The 19,733-nt window shown below is 43.5% G+C and overlaps 2 protein-coding genes across 2 annotated transcripts; both read right to left on the reverse strand.

The window, feature by feature from the left end:
• Window positions 1–3,541: 3,541 nt before the first annotated feature.
• On the reverse strand, window positions 3,542–10,332 carry LOC149281534 (squalene synthase-like). The gene is made up of 8 exons (XM_089499187.1): window positions 10,234–10,332; window positions 9,418–9,515; window positions 7,967–8,150; window positions 7,673–7,807; window positions 6,303–6,494; window positions 5,088–5,264; window positions 4,860–5,012; window positions 3,542–3,757 (listed from the first exon to the last, which is right to left on the reverse strand). Exons 1-8 carry the CDS (start codon window positions 10,330–10,332, stop codon window positions 3,542–3,544), a joined length of 1,254 nt encoding a protein of 417 aa, XP_089355313.1.
• A 1,264-nt stretch (window positions 10,333–11,596) lies between these two features.
• LOC149281535 (squalene synthase-like) lies at window positions 11,597–19,271 on the reverse strand. The gene is made up of 8 exons (XM_089499188.1): window positions 19,173–19,271; window positions 17,280–17,377; window positions 14,080–14,263; window positions 13,793–13,921; window positions 13,492–13,683; window positions 12,725–12,901; window positions 12,384–12,536; window positions 11,597–11,812 (listed from the first exon to the last, which is right to left on the reverse strand). Exons 1-8 carry the CDS (start codon window positions 19,269–19,271, stop codon window positions 11,597–11,599), a joined length of 1,248 nt encoding a protein of 415 aa, XP_089355314.1.
• Window positions 19,272–19,733: the final 462 nt, after the last annotated feature.

Below are 19,733 nucleotides of genomic sequence, written 5' to 3' on the forward strand. Positions count from 1 at the left end.
GCAGCCAATATATATTAATATTAGCCCCTGCTGCCGATATATATATAAATACTAGACCCTGCTGCCAATATGAATATAAATACTAGACCCTGCTGCCAATTAACGTTAATATTAGCCCCTGCTGCCAATATATGTTAATATCTCCCTCTCCCTCCCAAACTATCCTAACTACCCCCTCTCCCTCCCAATCTATCCTAACTACCCCCTCTCCCTCCCAATCTATCCTAACTACCCCCTCTCCCTCCCAATCTATCCTAACTACCCCCTCTCCCTCCCAATCTATCCTATCTACCCCCTCTCTCCCTCCCAATGTATCCCTATCTACCGCTTCTCACTTCCTATCTACCTCTTTTCACTCTCTAACCCCCTCCTAACTTTCTACCCTCCCCCCCCCCCCTTTGAAGTTCACTTACCTTGGGCTTGTAGAAGTCCAGCGGCGGGATCGCGAGGTCTCTGTCTTCCTGGTTCTGCCGCAGTGTGCGCGGCTTCATTGCTGAGCGCCGGATATGACATCATATACCGGCGCTCGGCTTGAAATGCCGGCACTGCGACCAAGGCAGAGGCCTCGCGGTCGCGGAAAAGAGTGAGAGGCGCCGAACGGTCGCTGAGAACTTATTCCTCAGCGACCGCTCGGCGCCTCTCTCTCTCTCCTCCGGATCTATTAAAAAAAAAAAAAAAAAGACGGCGTTTCAATTGGGGGGGCACACCGGGGGGCACAGCATGATTTAGGGGGGGCCATGGCCCCCTCTGGCCCCCCCTGCCGACGCCACTGGCTGTCGGTTCAGCGATTATTCTCTTTTCCTGTGAATAATGTACCCATGTCAACTATATATTGTTTTTTTTCCAAGGAGAGATAGAGCTTTCTTTTGATACCATAGTTAGATGATGAGCTGACGATTTAGGATGAGGAATTAAGTAAAAACAAGCAAAAATAAAAAAAAAACTTTTTTTTTAATATATTTTCCCTCTGAATCATTACAAAATTAGGTAAAATCCCCTCCAAATTTATCAATTCAGGTGTCCTGATTTCAGAAATACCAAATTTATATAGATTTTCCATACGTTCTATAAGTACTATAAGTTGTACATTATTCATAGAATTTTAATGCTTATGGCTTAATGGGTTTGGGGGTTGTGAACGGGGACAGGAGGGTTATACTTCTTAGATGGGATGTAAGGGCTTTTTTCTTTTTTTATTATTATCTTCTTATATATTTTTTTTTAAGCTGGGGGCCCATGGGAGACGCCCATCGAGCCGCATAGATGTGATGCTCATCTGGCCCCCGGACCTGTGAAATCTGCAAGTGCAGGAGACTGAATGGGTGAATGAATGAATGCATGAGTGAGTGTTTAGGGGCAGACATGAAACAGGCAGGCTGTTAAGACACAAGCGAAGGCATATTGTACATACTCTGATCATACGTGACCTCACTTGCTGTTCTGCTCCCAAAATTGTTATTGCATGGGAGGTAAGATATCATGAGGCTTTCCAAATCGTTCATGGAATCCTGGTAACTGGGAGACATTTCGAAAGAGCATACCGTCAGAAACTAAACTCAGTTGTTGTCAGTTGATAATTCAGTTCATTGGGAAGCTACACCTGAACCCTTGTACCAGAAGGCAGATACTGCAAAGCAAGCGTTATTCAACAAAATCATGACCTATTTACCTTTAATGAAGGAACAAGTATCACCCCAGGATATACAAGTCATAAATTAACAATGACACAATGTTGGACCTACCCCTTCAAAAAATACCCCAGCTGTTTACAGGATTGCATAATAAAGACCGAAATCAAACAACCTCCCATGCGTCACACATTTATATTATTATTAATGCTTTTATATGGTTGCGTGAAAACATTATTAATACTTAGGCATAGTATTTCTTTATTAAGTGTTAGAATGCACGATACTGTCACAGTTCCAAGAACAGAATGAAGCGTGCATTAACTGGCATTTTTGTACAGTTGCCAAGATGTCATAAAAAGAAAACACCCAGAGCTTTCAGTGCAATTGGCTTTTCAGAAAAAAAAAATCACCTGAAAAAACAACCTAGCGGGCCTTCTTTCATTCAGACTTCAGAAATAAACTATTCACTTAAGGCAGTGATGGGCAACCTTTTTGGCGTGGTGTGTCAAAAATCGGCAAAAAATCGAGCATAACTCGCGTGGTGTGTCACTTCGACAAAAAACCATGCACCTCTGCCCCCAGGCTTGCCACTCTGCCCCCCTGATATGCCTTCTAACCCCCTATATGCCACTCTGCCATATAGGGGGTTAAAAGGCATATCATGGGACAGAGTGGCATATAGGGGGGTATAAGGCATTTCTGGAGGCAGAGTGGCATATAGGGGGACACACTTACATACACACACATGCCGATTTTTTTTGTTTTTAACAAATACAAAAAACATTATACAGTACAAAAAATACATTATTTTACTCACCTTCTACTTCTCTTGACTTCCTGGTAGCTGCACACTGTTCTCCTCTATGCTGACAGGAAGTCACTGACCTGACATCCGGTGCTGCAGCAGTCTGAGTGCGAGGGGGCGGAGCTTCCACCTCACGCTGCTCCCACACTATGCAGCCATCAGACTGCTGGGAATGTAATCTAAACGGCCGGTGCGTGCTGATGCCGCCGGCCGGAGCTACTTTAACACTTTTTTTTTTATTTATATGGTAAGCTGGATCGGCTTGCCATATAAAGTAAAAAAAAGTATTAAAGCAGAGGCGGCCGGCGGCATCAGCACGCATCGGCCGTTCAGATTACATTCCCAGCAATCTGATGGCCGCATAGTGATGGGAGCAGCGTGAGGGGTGAAAGGTTAGTGTGAGGGGGCGGAGCTTTCACCCCTCACACTGCTCCCATCACTAGACGGCCATCGCACACGGCTGCTGGGTGCACAGATTCTTTCATCCTCGGCGGCCGTGCAGGAGCCGAGGATGAATCGCATGAAATCCTGCGCGTGTCACCCCAAATGGCTACGCGTGTCAGCACTGACACGCGTGTCATAGGTTCGCCATCACTGACTTAAGGGGTGAAGAGTCATCGGTTATTCCTTGAATTATTATTTATTGATTTATACATCGCCATCATATTCTAAAGTGCTGCATCAATGGGTAGACAGGACATAACAAGTAGTATAAAAATAACAATTTGACTAAGACAGGTGAGGAGGGCCCTACTCAAACAAACTTACTAGTGTTCCAGTGCTTGCTGCGAGTGCCATTATGCAAGATCAGTCAGGAGGAGTTCAGGCTATCGATAGACTGATCCAGGCTGTCAATATACGGGAGATAGACTGATCTCCCGTGTAGCGGCAGGACTTAGCTGTATGTCCTAATGGGCTTCTAGCGACACGTTTTTAGGATGTGTAGGTACGTCCTAAGGTGTGTAAAAGTGATGGAATCTCTGGGGTTTCAGAGTGTTGGGAAGATAAAGCAAATGGCACTTGCAAGGTACATACAGAAAATCAGAGAATAAACAGGGGATGAGAAGTATGTGAAATGTAAAATCAGTTTTCCTCTAGTGGCCCATCACTGGCTAGTATGCGCTTCTTTAAACAGCTGGGACACGGCGTTCAGGTACAGATAACCAACGGCAGCCAGTAGAAAAGCACAGAACAGGTAAATAGGGGACAACTGATTACGTGATACAACTGAACTGTTGGGTAAGCACAGGTTGCGTATGGAGGAAATGATGTGCTGTGTCTTGCTTGACGAGGGGTCTGTCACAGGGATTTTCTGATAGATCTGTAAATGAAAGAACATATACATATACCGTATTTGCTCAATTATAAGACAACCCCCCCAAAATTTGAATATTAATTTAGAAAAAAAAGAAAAAGCCTGAATATAAGACTACCCTATAAGAAAAAAGTTTTACTAGTAAATATTAACTCACGTGTAAACTATTTTTTTCATTTTGAATATTCTGTTTAACCCCTGATATTCTGTTTAACCCCTATATGCTACTCTGCCTCCAGAAAGCCCTTTAAAGCCCCCCCCCATATGCCACTCTTACCCTCCCCCACTTACCAGTGCTTCTTTAGGCTTCTCCTCGTGCTCAGACAACCTGAGCTGCTGCTGCTGGGGCTTCTAGGAATGAGCACCGGAAGGTTATGTGATGCCGGTGCTCTGTCATAGAAGCCTGGCAGAAGTGGAGGTTGCAGACACCCACCGGCTGCTGGAGAGGAGGATCCGGGTCCCCTGCAGCACTGCGGGGGATCTGGATCTTAGTCTTGTAGTCAGACCTCTATTTGAGGTCTGATTAGAAGACGACCTTGAATATAAGACGAGGGACATTTTTCAAAGCATTTTCTCTGAAAAAACATTATAATTGAGTAAATACGGTATTTTAGTATGTCAGGAAATTAAAAACAGTATCTTTAAGTTTCAGCTTAGTGAAGATTTCTTATACTTACATGCACATCACATTTTGAACTGCACTTTTGTCTTAAGATATTTGCAATAACAGCTTTACAAAGTAACTTTAAAGTTTAAATAATATCCAAGCATAAAGGCTCATTCCCAATTTGCCGAAACAATGCAGGGAGGGAATGGGAAGAGGATTACTGCTCCCTGTGTGGGCTGTAGAATTCAAACGCAATCTGTACCGATGAAATGCATTAAACCACATTCAGTTCATTTTTTATCTATGATTTTCTGCAATCCTTCTCATTTTTTCGTAAAGCTAATTATTGCATTTTCCTTACAATAACAACCCGAATTGGTCAGCCATCGTATATTGAAGTCTGGGCGCTCATCCTATTATGCTCTCTGTTAATACAAGTACAAGTTTATATCAAGGAAAGAAAGGAGACCGATACATTTCTGTCTGAGAAATCTGTCTTACCTCTTCAATATACTGGAGCGTGATGGCCTTCACAGCTTCCATGTTGGTGGCGTCCATCATTAGAGTGACAGCCTGTCCCTTGCGGATTTTCACAACGCCTTTGAACACTTGCTGGTTGTTGTAACAGGCAGCCAAAGTGGCTATAGTCATTACCTTAAATATAACAGTAATAAAAAATAAATTATAGCCTTTGATGGTTAAACATCAGACATACAGCTAGGTACCCACCTGGATAATAGCAAAGAAGTTGAAGATGCGTTTGTTTTTAAGCCGTGACAGGTAAATTAGGACATCTGGCACATGGTTCAAGGCGTTGGTAATTAACTCGTTCATACACTGCACAGCCGGGACGATGTTCTCCGGCTTTGCCAAATCTGAGAGCTTCTTTGCATACTTACTCCACACCTGGTGCGCAAACAAAGGGAAGGTTAGATTGTTGCACATATTATTGAGAGTAAAATCATACACAAAGGCAAATATTAACCCAAAAAGATTAATCAAAAGGTTGACAAGAGAACACAATTAAAGAAGGTTTTTACCAAACAGATGGTACTAGACAGTTCTCAGCTGCACCACCAATTATAGGCAGTTTAACTGACCTATGTACAGCACAAGCCATACCTGACCACAGGCTTGGCTCATCGTGCCCAGCTCACCCAAAGCTGAAAGAAAGTCCATGAGAATATTCAGATGGATGCTTGCAGTAGGAGTGTACAACTCCAGTCCTTGATGGCCACAAATTGGCCAGGAATTGTGTGTATCCTTGCCTGGAAACAAATGATTTAATAGGAAAAAGAAATAAGATGCCTCAGCCCAAGATGGGACATCTAAAAATTGCGGTCTGTTTGCAGCGCTCAAGACATCGAGTTGTGCACCACTATCTTACAGAATAGTAAGAGTAATGTCTTCTAATGTAGTGTCTTGTAGACCCCACATGATGCTGACCAAAACTAAGCAAAAAGCTCAGAATTTTCGTTCAAAATCCATGGGCCCTTTCACTCACACTCTCACGCCTATTCTGGTTCATTCTCTCACACTCTGACAAAGGTAAAAGACACTGCTCTCTTTTCTTCGTCAACATCTTCGCGGATATAACCTGGTGCGGACCTCATTGGAAGTGCCGCCATTTTGGAGGAAGTTCACCTTAGGACAAAATCGTGGTACTTTTGGTGACGTCCTCTCCCTTGATTGAAGGATAGAGGGGGATAACGTCACTGGAAGCACCGCTATTTTTCCCTAAGGTTAACTTCAGTCAAAATCTGTGATGTCCTCTCCCCTGATTGGAGGATTGGGGATGTCACTGTAAGCACCGCTAAACACTTCCATTTAACACTTCAATTTCACTGTGCAGAACCACCATAAAATGATTACAACTAGAAAAGTTAAAATTTCCTGTACATAACAACTCTAGAACTGAACAGTTAACTTGGGGTCTGTGCAGACCTCTTTTGGCCAGAATTCTCGACCCGCCAATTGATCTTCCAGGTAGTCACGGATGATGTTGATTTTTTGCAAAAATTGTCCAAAGCTGTTTGAAAAGTGTATGTCCTGGCCAATGTCTGCATCTTCCAACTCTGATGCTGAAAACAGACGGGACAAGCCAATTGCCGAAAGGCCAGCAACATGATGGCAGTACTGAAAATATAACAAGAAAAATGTACAATAAGATACCGTATTTGCTCGATCATAAGACGACCCCCAAAAATCTGAATATTAATTTAGGAAAAGAACAAAAAAGCCTGAATATAAAACTGCCCTATAGGAAAAAAGTTTTACTAGTAAATATTGATTCATGTAAACTATTTTTTTATATTTAATAAAGGCTATGATTGAGAAATTTTTTTTTTTGTTTTTATTTCCTTTTATTTACCAACCTGCCCCCCCCAGTTATGCACATCTGCCCCCAGGCTTGCCACTCTGCCCCCAGAAATGCCTTATACCCTCCTATATGCTACTCTGGCATATAGAGGGTTAAAAGGCATATAATGGGACAGAGAGGCATATATTTGACCCCATGATATGTCTTTTAACCCTCTATATGCCACTCTGCGTCCAGAAATGCCTTATACCCCTATATGCTACTCTGGCATATAGAGGGTTAAAAGGCATATAATGGGACAGAGAGGCATATAGGGGGGTATAAGGCATTTCTGGAGGCAGAGTGGCATAAAGGGGGTTAAAAGGCATATCATGGGGCAGAGTGCCTCCAGAAAAGCCGTATGCCCCATATAACACTCTACCCCCCGACTTACCAGTGCTTCTGACTCCCTGGTGTCTGGCGGGGGCAGCGGGTGGAGGCCGGCGTTAGTTCCATCGGGGCTTCTATGACTGAGCACCGGAAGGTCATGTGACGCCGGTGCTCAGTCATAGAAGCCCCGGCGGAAGTGCCAGCGGTAGCGGGGGTTGTCTGCGTCCATTGAGCGGACGTTCGCCGGCTGCCAGAGAAAGGAATTCTCCTCTCTGGCAGCTGGGGAAGGTCTGCGAAATGCGCATAGACAACCTCCACTGCTGCCCGTGCTTTCACCGGCGCTTGGTGATAGAAGCCCCGGTGGAAGTGCCAGCAGCAGCGGAGGTTACCAGACAGGAGGACCCCTCCAGTGCTGCGGGGGATCTGGATCTTAGTCTCATAGTCAGAACTCTATTTGAGGTGTGATTAGAAGACAACCTTGATTATAAGACCTAGTCTTATAATCGAGCAAATACAGTAATATTTATCCAACCACAACAAGTAGAAATGGTTGCCTGAACAGATGAGGATGCTTCTCCAAAACAAATCACTAAAACATTTTAGAAGATAATCTGAAATCTCCTACTTTGTCCAACTCCATCAAAGAGTCCACCTTGTTCTTGTTCTCCTGGAATTCTGCCATTCCCTTTCCCATCTTGGCGCATATGTCCACAATAACCTCTTGGTAAACAACAGCTAGATTTTTGAACTCTAGGGATATCTGATAAGAAAAAAAGAATTGAAATCTATTACTACTTGTTGACGATACACATACTTGAACAGAGTCCGATTTTTTTTTGCCATTTTCTAGGATTGAAGAAACTGCTCGATTTACACCAGATTAAATTGTCTGTCTGTCTATCTATCAATTGGTAAGTACCGTTGGGAAGTCTTCAAGAACCTGCCTGTCCTTCTCTTTGCTCTCAGTGAATTTCCACTCTGGGTCATACAGGTAGGTATGGAAGTTACGTAGCATTGGAACCTTTCTCTCAAGGCTAATGGTCATATCGTCTTCCACGGTGTCCAGAGCACGCAGAACCAAGTAAAATATACAAACTGCATGCCTGCCAACAGGGAAACAATGATTGGCTAATTATAAAGCTTGTCAATAATAAAACTAGATTACAGAACACTATATACTGGATGACAAACAGCGTGTTATCAATACAGTAGGTTTGATCTATGCAATACAAACCAAAATACTAATCCACTCCCTTGCGGTCTTCCAGTCTTTCGCCTTTCACCGCTCCAATCCGTCCTCAACACTGCAGCTCGATTAATCTTTCTCTGTCACCGTTCGTCATCTGCTGCTCCTCTTTGCCAATCGCTCCACTGATTCTACCCTTCAGAGTCAAATTCAAACTCGTGACCCCGACCTACAGAGCCCTTAACAACTCTGCACCCCCTTATAACTCTACAATCCTATTCAGATTAACCCTTAACTGCCCTCTTCATTCCTCTCATGACTGTCGTCTCTCTTGCACCATCATTACCTCTTCTTACTTCTGTGTTCAGGATTTTACCCGTGCTTCCCCGTTCTGTCAGATTTTCCACCCCATATGCAAATTAATAATATACGACCTCTCCTCATAACACTCTCAGCCAGCAACCTGTCCAAGAACCTTGACAGCTCATCCTCATTCGACCAACTCATTCTCACCCAAGCGTTCCTCTCCGACTGTGTCACTTCCTCCTCAACAGACTAGATTGTAAACTCCCAAGAACAGGGCCCTCTTTTTTCTGTTGTACCAGTTTGGTATTGTTCGTGATTTTAAATGTAACTGACTCACAGAATCTGCTGACGCTATATAAATAAATGTTATGTAAATAAAACCCACTTGCCTCCACTGTGTTACAGTATGCAATGCCAGTTTTAACACTCAACATTTTATGAAACTTCTCCTTTAGGTGAGAAGTTAAAATTTGGGGATTTAAAGGGGCACACAAAACCTTCCTCTCGCCGTCCCCGTCGTTCTGCAATCTGATCGGTGTATTGAGAAGTTACGCTGTTAGTTACTCCTCCAGCAGCTGCTTCCTGACGGTTCGGCGTGCGTTCCTTGGATTCAGCAACGACCCATCTGTGCAATCGGCGCCTTTAAGGGTTAATGATCACATTCACTAGTAAACGCCAAACCTGGCCATTACTGATAATTCCTCCGCGCTGCCTAAGAAAATACATGATGCTTTCCTTGTGACCTTGAGATGCTAATGATTTAATAAGCATAGCAAATAACTATAATATATATATATTACAGACAACTGATAGAATACAAATAGGAAAGTAATTTCCATGGCAACTTATGATGCCTGATTTGGCTACGTTTTTCTCACCTCAATTCTACATCCAAAGCCTGGATGGCGGCCGCGAAGCTGCGACTGGTTTCGTTCAGGTATCTGTAGCAGGTCTGCAGGCTGTCGCTCATGGAGTCCTGGTGGGGTAGAGGACAGGGTGAAATCTGCTGCCAAGTGCTGAGAGGGAAAGCCCTTGTGTATGTTGTGGACTCCCTCAGCCCCCTTTCTTGGAGCCTAACGGTGAGTGGTGACAGCTGACCAGTGAGTTTGAACAGAGAGATCAGCTAAATGTGGAGTGAACTTTCTCCACGGCTGGAGGGGAATCAAGTGATCAAGAAAAGAAACAAAGTTAGATGTTATTTCAGAGGCTTCGATGTAATGCAAGGGAGTGTTACTTTACTAAGAGTGTGGAAGATAAATGGAAGAGCCTCCCAGCAGATGTGGTAGGGAATACGGGTCCTGAATCTGAGACGAGGACAAGAACTGATTAAGGTTTGGGTCTTTAGAGCAGGAAAATAGGTGCAGAATGAGGTAGATGGACTGAATGGGCTTTATCTGCCATCAAATTCTATATTACTGACACCTCAGTGTGTACAGGTGTATTAGCTCATGCTGCCACTGTAGTACCTGTAGGACAGGTATATGAGGCAGTTTTGTCACCTCACTGCGGCACATCTAGGACAGGTATCCAGTGGTCTTTGTCATCCAGTAAAGGTCTAAGCGGCTCTTTCATGGTACAGGTGAGATTTATTAAAGATCCCCCTCAGCACAGCCAACCGGAAAGTGACGCTGAATACCTATAACCACCTGCCAACCTCTAGGACAGGAAGCCGGCATCCCTCCTGGCAGACTCACCCGGTCCAGCTTGGACATCACTGCCCAGCAGCCGCCCATCTTAAACCTGAGAAGGTTATAAATCTCCTCTGGGTGCCCGAGAGACCTGAGCAAGTCCATGTCCGCCCGGTGTCTCCCCGCCGTCTGCCCAGCTGAGGTGTGAAGGATACTCCTCCTTATCCCAGCAGCTTCACTTGCTACAGCATCCCCACCGGCACCGCCCACTCCCCCTGCAGCATCCAATCCCAGAGCTGCCAGCATCCTGGTAGGCTGACGCATGTTTTTGGACGGAAAGCAGCCAATAAAGATATTGCCAACCATTAATGGGTGAAGCTGTCAGTGTGGGCGGGGCTAGGTGTTCCATAACTGGCACTGTGCTGTCCTGTATTTACCGTAGAGAGCACGTGGGTTGTGTGAGAGACATTACCATTAAAGTTATATGGCATACAGAGGGTTAATAGCACAGGCTGTGCGGAATTACTGTAAAAATGATATAGTGGAGGCCGATCGTCTTCACGGGGGCCACGTTCTAAATAATAAAAGGAATTGCATAGAAATAAAAATAATTATTTATTGATTTATGTAGCACCCCCTGTGTTACAAGCATCATTCTGTGTATTGCATTGCATGGGTTTATTTTTCCACTTAACACACAACACCCTCAGCCACTCAGATACTGTTTGCTTCATCGCTAGGACTGTGGACAGTGGCCTAGGCAACTCCTGAGCTGAGGTCAGGTGACCTAACTCCATGAGTAGGATGTGAGAGATTCCACGTTGGAGAGAGAGGAAGGAGGACCGGGCTGCAGTACTAAAGCTGTGCAAGGCCCGAGGTTGGATGAGGCCTACCTGGAGGCATGGATCCTGGCAGGCGCAGGCCTGGAGGGAGGCTGAAATATCATCAGTCTGGTTTCCCAGGAGCTGCCAGACTGTGGAGTTTAAGCAGCCGGAGGAGCTGAAGGAAGCGCCCAGAGAGTAAGAGGCTTCGCTTCCTGAGTGACTGATCACCATAGTGGTAAGATGGAAACCTGGCCGGAAACCATCGGGATCAGGTGATAGCAGCTAAACGCATAGCTAAAATCCAGTTCATTTTAAACACAAAACTGATAAGAAATAGAGAAAGTTCTAAAATCAACCTTAAGCTTAACAAAGATTCCTTGTGCTTCAATCTTGCAGAGAGCTGGAACTAGACATGTGCTTAACGTGTTATGTTCTTAGAATCTCTAGGGTTTCACAGGTCTGGGAGGATAAAGGAAAAGGAACTTGGAAGGTCCATACAGAACCTCTCAATGAAGCGGCAGGGAATGAGAAGTACCTCAACTGCCGTGTTCCCTGATGAGTCACAAAAATAAATGTTACCTCCGCTGGCCCTGCATATTCTTAGATCATTGGCTTGCATGCAGTTCTTCAGACGCCTGGGACACCGTGCCCAGGTACTGATAACAGAAGGCAGCCAGAAGTACGGCACAGGACAGATAAATGGGGGATAAATATTTATGGGATACAACCGAAGCGTTGGGTACGCAGAGGCTGCGTATGGAGGAAATTATGTGCTGTGTTTTGCCTGACGTGGGGTCTGACGGAGGAATTTTCTGATAGATCTGTAAACGAAAAAGATATATATTTAGCAACCGGTGAAATTACAAGCAGTTTCTTTAGGTTTCAGCTAAGTGAATAGTCCATAAACCTGCACATCACATTTTAAACTGTTCTCTCTTATTTGCAAAAATAGGTTTACAAAGGATCTTGTAAAGTTGTAAGTAATACCCAGGGATAAAGGCTCATGCGCAGTCTGTCGAAACAACACAGGGAGAGTCCAGAAAGTGGGTTAAAAATTCCTGTTTGGGCTGACGGTAGGATTCTAATGCAATCCCCGCTTGGGGATCATGGGAAATGCCCTAACAGCCGGAGGGGGTTTTAGTTGTGTTTTTAGATCCTGTTTATATCTGCGATATCCTGTAATTTTTTTCAGTTTTATGCAAGGTCAATTAGTGCGTTCCACTTGCAATAACAACCTGAAATGGCCCTTCATAATGCATAGTGTCTGTGTATTCCTCCTAATATGCGCTCTGTTAATACTAATACAAGTTTACATCAATGAAAGAAAGGAGAACGGAACATTATTTTTATCAACCAACATCTGCTACAAATTCAATGAGAAAACGTTCTTACCTCTTCAATATACTGGAGCGTGATGGCCCTCACAGCGTCCATGTTGGTGGCGTCCATCATTAGAGTGACAGCCTGTCCCTTGCGGATTTTCACAACGCCTTTAAATACTTGCTGGTTGTTGTAAAACGCAGCCAAAGTGGCTATAGCCATTGCCTTAAAAATAGTAATAATAATAATAATAAATTACATTAAAAAAATTAACACAAGAGGCTTGTCATACATTTTCTTTTAAGCACCAGTGAAAGATGGATTTAGTAAATTATTTTGGATATATTAAAATCTATAAACAAAGACAACGGCTCTTCAGTGGTTAAGCATCAGACATACAGCTAGGTACCCACATGGGGGATGGCAAAGAATTTGAAGATGCGTTTGTTTTTAAGCCGTGACAGGTATCTGAGGACGTCCGGCACATGGTTCAAGGCGTTGGTAATCAACTCGTTCAAACACTGCACAGCCGGGACGATGTTCTCTGGCTTTGCCAAATCTGAGAGCTTCTTTGCATACTTACTCCACACCTGGTGCGCAAACAAAGGGAAGGTTAGATTGTTGCTTATAGTATTCAGAGTAAAATCATACACAGAGGCAGACATTACCCTAAATGATGAATTAAGGGGTTGACAAGAGAACACAATTAAAGAGCGTTGTTACCAAACAGATGGTACTAGACAGTTCTCAGCTGCACCACCAATTACAGGCAGGTGAACTGACCCATGTACAGCACTAACCTCGAGGCAGAAGTTGTGCACCTCTATATTGCATAATCTTGGTATTATGTCTAACCTAAAAACATTGCATGCCTTCCTTCCGAACTGTGCTCATGACTAACTATGTTGGACATCAGACCAAGCTCATTCAAACGGAGGGAAAGTATCAGTCTCTAGAAAATCAGGAACTTAAAAGCTGCTCCAGTGAAACCCATTAGAAGAACCAAATGTCTGCACTGAAGTCCAGAGTGTCTGCTCTCACATTTTACTAAACCTTTGAGTGCAAGCAAAAAGCTAATGGCTAAGCATTTCCATTTTACATAAAATAATTATAACTGGAATTTCCTCAACATCACCAACACTAAAACAAACTAAACAGTGGACTTGGTGTCTGTGCCGACCTCTCTTGGCCAGAACTCCCGACCTTCCAATTGATCTTCCAGGTAATCACGGATGATGTTGGTTTTTTGCAAAAATAGGCCCATTGTGTTTGAAAAGTGGATGTCCAGGCCAACGTCTCCATCTTCCAATTCTGATGCCGAAACCAGATGGCACAAGCCAAGTGCAAACAGACCAGTGGCTGTAATGCAGTACTGAAAATAAACAGGTAGAAATAGTTGTCTGAACAGGAGAAAAGGATGCTTCTCCAAAACAAATAACATCTTGGAAGAGCATCTGCAATTTATTTTGTGTATCTCTTACTTCGTCCCACTGCTTCAAAGAGTCCACTTTATTTTCCTTGAAGTCCGCCATTCCCTCTCCCATCTTGGCGCATATGTCTGCAATAACATCTTGGTAAACAACAGCTAGATTTCTGAACTCCAGAGAGATCTGATAAGAAAAAAAGAAGTGAGAAATCATTTACTACATGTTGACAATATACATTCTTGATCAGAATCAGATTTTTTTAATTAAATGGATTCATTTATACTAGCTAAAATAGTGGTAATGAAATTATTTATTATAATAATGGAAAAAGTGGAAAGTACCGTTGGGAAGTGCTTGAGAACCTGTCGGTGCTGCTCTTTGCTCTCGGTGAATTTGAACTCTGGGTCATACAGGTAGGTATGGAAGTTACGTAGCATTGGAACCTTACTCTCAAGGCTAATGGTCATATCGTCTTCCAAGGTGTCCAGAGCACGCAGGACCAAGTAAAGTATGCAAGCTGCATCCCTGCCAACAGGAGAAAAAACCCCACAAACACTTCACCAACGTGACAAGACTGCAGAGCATAATAACTTTTAACTGATCGAGCAGTTTTGATCTATGCAATACGTTGGAGTATGGAGTTGGGTTTCTAGAACACGGGGTCAAGGGTTCTGATACTGAGACAGTCCAAAGGTCGGTATCAGCAGAAACGAAAGACAAGCCAGGGGTCCGAAGTCTCGTAAAGACACAGCAAAGACTGCTGGAAAGCAGAAGCAAGGGCAGCAATCAACTGAGCAACTGGAGCGTTTGATGGGAATATATATATATATATATATATATATATATATATATATATATATATATATAGGTAATTAACACTCATCTGTAGCATATGAGAGATCATTTTCAGGAGCTGGCTGACCAAGAGCAGAAGGTCCACCTGTCCAACGTCATGTTTCACTAATTGGACTCCATTAGCATTGTCATGCCTCCCAGTGCTAGACAGAATGTGACAAAGGCCTGTTCATCGTGCACGTGGGTTTTTGCGATTCAGTGATCGCGGGAAGATGAGCCTGCTGCAGGATGGTGCCGTTTCCTACCCCACGACCAAGCAACGGAGCTCTGTCAGCAACAGCTGTGGAGACGGCATGTAGGAGACCTCTGTGCCATGGTACAGAAGTACCAGGCACCTTACAAGCATACATTAGCTACTGATCCAAATTGTTTGGGAGTGATAAGTAAAAGTGAACATTCCGCCTGGAACCCAAAACGTATTCTACTAACCCACTCCTAACTCTACTAGCTCTGAAACGACAACGTGGTGACCCAAACTACTGTTTAAAAGTTTGGGCTCTCTTAGCTGTTTTCATGGAAAACGAGGAAATTTCTGGCTGTAACATAATTGCAAAAGAGTTTTCTAAGCATCAATTATATTTTTAAACTTAAACCTGGATTAGCGAACACAACGTGCCATTGGAACACAGGAGTGATGGGAGTGATAAAGGGCCATTGGAACACAGGAGTGATTTGAGTGATAAAGGGCCATTGGAACACAGGAGTGATGGGAGTGATAAAGGGCCATTGGAACACAGGAGTGATGGGAGTGATAAAGGGCCATTGGGACACAGGAGTGATGGGAGTGATAAAGGGCCATTGGAACACAGGAGTGATGGGAGTGATAAAGGGCCATTGGAACACAGGAGTGATGGGAGTGATAAAGGGCCATTGGAACACAGGAGTGATGGGAGTGATAAAGGGCCTCTGTATGCCTATGAAGAAATTCCATTAAAAATCATCCGCTTCCAACTACAATAGTCATTTACAATATTAACACCATCTGTGCTGTATTTCTAATTCATTTCATGTTATTTTGATAATTAAATACATTTGCTTTTCTTTCAAAAACAAGGACATTTTAAGGGACCCCAAACAGTTCAATGGTGGTAGTATATATACTTTATCAAGACCCCCTTTGAAAAAAATTCAACCAACATATGTGAATGTGAGTCATGGTGTTTTAGTGGGTATTTACCAAAGCAACAAAAAGCACGTCAATAACTGCCATAAATGTGTGAACAATGGCTGCACGAAATAGGAGCGCTGACTGATGTCTCTGAGCTTCCACATAGCCCAAGGAAGGTTTTTTTTATTTTTTATTTATTAGCTGGGAAAGTCACATAAAATATCACAAGACTGACAATAATGGCGCCTGCAGATAAAGGGAGTTGATTGGAACAATATTAACCCCTTAAGGACAATGGGCGGTCTATGCATTGAAAACTATGCATTTTGAGCCCGTACATGTACGGGCTTTGTCATTAAGGGGTTAAACAAAACCCCCTTCTCTTTGATGTTACATTGTGTTCCAGTATACAACACAGGCTTTAACACTCAAAAAATATTTGGGGGCTTAAAGGAGCAGTGACTCAAACCATCTTCAGCCTGGTATGTGCTCCCTGGATCCAGTAGGGAAGCCACCTGTGCAATCGGCTCGTTCAAGAGGACCAAACTCCCGATTTATGTGTTCGATTTTTTTGCCCATTACATTTGTAGACTGAGTAAACAGGAAAACAGAATCTGGTATAAAGCTCGATGACCTGATTTCCTTGTGATCTTGAGATGCTAATGATTTAGTAAATATATAATATATGTTAAAAAGAACAGCTGATAGAACGCAAACAGAAAAATATTTTCCGTGGTAACTCATGATCTGCACTTTGACTACATTTTTTCAGTATTTTGTTTGCAGGCTTAAAGCGATAACTGACACGTTTTGTTTTACTGGGGCCGCTTGTTGTTGTATATACTTCTCCTCTCTCAAACCAATACCACCAATTGATATGCGTGGAGAATAATCCGCTCTGCGTTGTGTATTAATGATAAATGTAATACCCTTGTTACCTCCTCCAAGAACTAACATATAACCGTATCCCCTTTTCCAGATAATATATATGTCTAGTTCTACTAAGGTTTTCTACCTGATATTACAATAAAACAGCCAACCCAAGATTCTTACCAGAGAGAGAGCTTTAATTAGAATCTACCCAGATTAATGTTACAGCAAAGACAAAACCAGAGTTACAGTGATATACAGATGACAATCATTCATACAGACCACAAACATCCCATCTATCTAATATCTGCTGCTAAGTGTGTATGCTGTGTGGGTGATGTGCCAAAGGTGAGACTCACCAATCCAGTCTTTTTCTATGTGTTTCTACAATGTCTTTTTAAGGGATTTCTCTATTGATGTGTAAATGAGATCCCTGTCCTCTGTTCCCAAGACCCCACCGTGTGATGTTATTGACTTGCTATGTTTCCCATGCCTCTCCAGGTGATGCATTTCCTTCCTTCTCTACATAGTATGCAGGTGTGATATCTTCTTACAGCTGTCTTTCCTGTTACTTCCCCCCTAAGTGGCTTGCAGCTATCATACATACATATATACACACATAAACTTAATCAAGCACATATTAATTACAAATATACATACTTTGTATTTACCCCAACACTTGTGTCTAAAGTCATCTTCTTTTCTCACCTCAATTCCCCATCCAAAACCTGGATGACGGCTGCAAAGCTCCGGCTGGTTTCGTTCAGGTATCTGTAGCAGGTCTGCAGGCTCTGGCTCATGGAGTCCTTTTGGGGAGAGATACAGGATAAAATCTACATGCTGCCAAGTGATGGAGAAACATCTTGTAGCAGATGACTAGTAACTTGTGCCATTGAGGAGAGGACTTCTGGGCCAGATAATCACATGATCCGAGCACTTGCCAGCTTGTGGGTCATGCTAACGGGTTTAAAACATAATGTATTGTACCATAAAATAAATGAGACGGACAACCAAATGGATTTTGAAAAGGCCACAGCTTTATTTATTGTAAAATCACTGTGACACATAAAACTTTATTTGAATTTTAAAACGTACACAACTTTGTAACATTGTAACCTCCATGACTTAGGGTCCCTCCACCCCTACTACCACACTTCACCCCATGGAGGTTACTACCACACCCCTTAAGGATAAACCGACATCCTTTCCAGACAGCTCCACCTCCGCCGGGAGCTGCCACCAACTTTTGCCGTGCACCCCAACCACGAGCCGTAAACCGCACCAGCACGTGGCATAAGCACAACGGCCCCCTCATTCCCTTGGGACCGTGCCCGTGGGAAACGCCCACAAAACGTGACAAATAAACACGGTTCCCATACCTCGGATGAGAAACCACCCAATTATAACCAGGTACCACGAATAAGTATCCTAAAAACAGCCAACCGGAACCTCAGTTCCCCGCCAATGAAGTCAAGCTGCCCCACGTGCCCCCACCACAAGGACACAAACCGGAAACAACACACCAACAGTAGGGCGGGCGGGAGGGAAAAACTTCTTCACTGCTTCCAAAATTTTTAAAAGTGGAAGGCCACGACCCCTGGCCTTCCTTAAATAGCCAAGTGGCCACACGCCCACTTGATCTGCCTAGGGCCAATCTGAGGTCAAGCCTGACCCTTACAATAATCAAGGCCGGATCATGGGGCCCCTCCTGCTATTTTGTGGTGTCTCCGGGGCCTACTGTCTAAGTACTTTTGAGTGTTTAAATTGCAACTGCAGGGGGGACACTTGGGACTTTAGTTCTTTATACTACATTGTGATAACCATCATCAGATGTCATTCTGGTTTAGTTAGGACCACAATCTATATGACAGGTATATTAGACAGCAATGTGGTATTTCTTGCACAGGGATATTAGCACCTCTATTGATCAGTACTTGTTGATCAGGACTAAGGGGTGTCAATATGTACAGCATATAGGAAATAAGAGAGGGATGGGGGCTAGAAACATTTGGACACTTAAAGGGATTTAAAGGGACAAAATACAGAAGTGATTTCTGTTTCAAAGGAGGAGAAATGTTAGAAAAAGAGGTCATAATCTAAAACTAGAGGGTCAGAGGCTTAGATGTAATTTAAAGAAGGTTTATTTTACTGAGAGAGTGGTAGATAAGTGAAATAGCCAGTCACCAGTAATGGTAGAGGCTAATACAACTTGGAATTTAAGCATGCATGGGATAGACATGTGGTTTCGGAATCTAAAACAAGAAGACCGGCTGATTACGGTTTGAGTCTTTATAGCAGGAAGACAGATTCGATGAGTTGAATATGTCTTCTCTGTCATCAGATTATTTTCTTATTGCCGAAAAACGTGGCACCGCTATGGAACGTGTATTAGCCAGTATTATAAACTCAATGTTTTACCACTAGGGCAGGTATTCCATGGTCCCAGTCACCCAGTAACGTGCTTTGACATCCTGTTTTATTCCACGGGGGATATGTATCATGGGCACAGTCATATATATATAATAATGCAGGACAGCAAATACCTATTAACACCTTCCGACCTCTAGGACAGGAAACCAGAATCTCTCCTGGTAGACTTACCCAGTCCAGGTCAGGCATCACTGCCCGGTAACCACCCAACTTGAACCTAAGAAGTTTGTAAATCTCTTTTGGGTACCCGAGAGACCTGATGAAGTCCATGTCTGCCCGGCGGATGCCTCCTCTGTGTCTGTTTGGGATGCAACTTGTACTCTCAGGAATCTGGCAGCTTCACCTGCTACAGCATCCCCACCTGCACCGCCCACTCCTCCCTCAGCATCCAATCAGAGAGCTTTCCAGGTAGACTGGCTTGCGTTACTGGACAGAGGGTGGTTGAATAATATATAACTAACCAAAGTGTGACATGAGGCTGTGCGCACGCAGTGTTCTGACATATCTCCTGCTTTAAAATAAACTTCCTTCCTGAATTGTTTCTGTCACATCTCTCCTCTCTCTTGTTTCCTCCAAGCCATACGTATCAATAATAATTGATTGATAATTGATCGTTCTTATCCTGCAAACCATTCACCACTTTAGCCTCCCTCCTCTGAATTCCAATGTGACAATATCTGTCAGGATTGGGCTGGGAGCATAAGAGCAGAGGATACTCCAACAGTGTCAGTA

The sequence above is a fragment of the Sceloporus occidentalis genome, unplaced genomic scaffold (genome assembly GCF_023333645.1).
Source record: "Sceloporus occidentalis isolate IW3139 unplaced genomic scaffold, rSceOcc1.0.p SCAF_131, whole genome shotgun sequence".
Classification (NCBI taxonomy): Eukaryota; Metazoa; Chordata; class Lepidosauria; order Squamata; family Phrynosomatidae; genus Sceloporus; species Sceloporus occidentalis.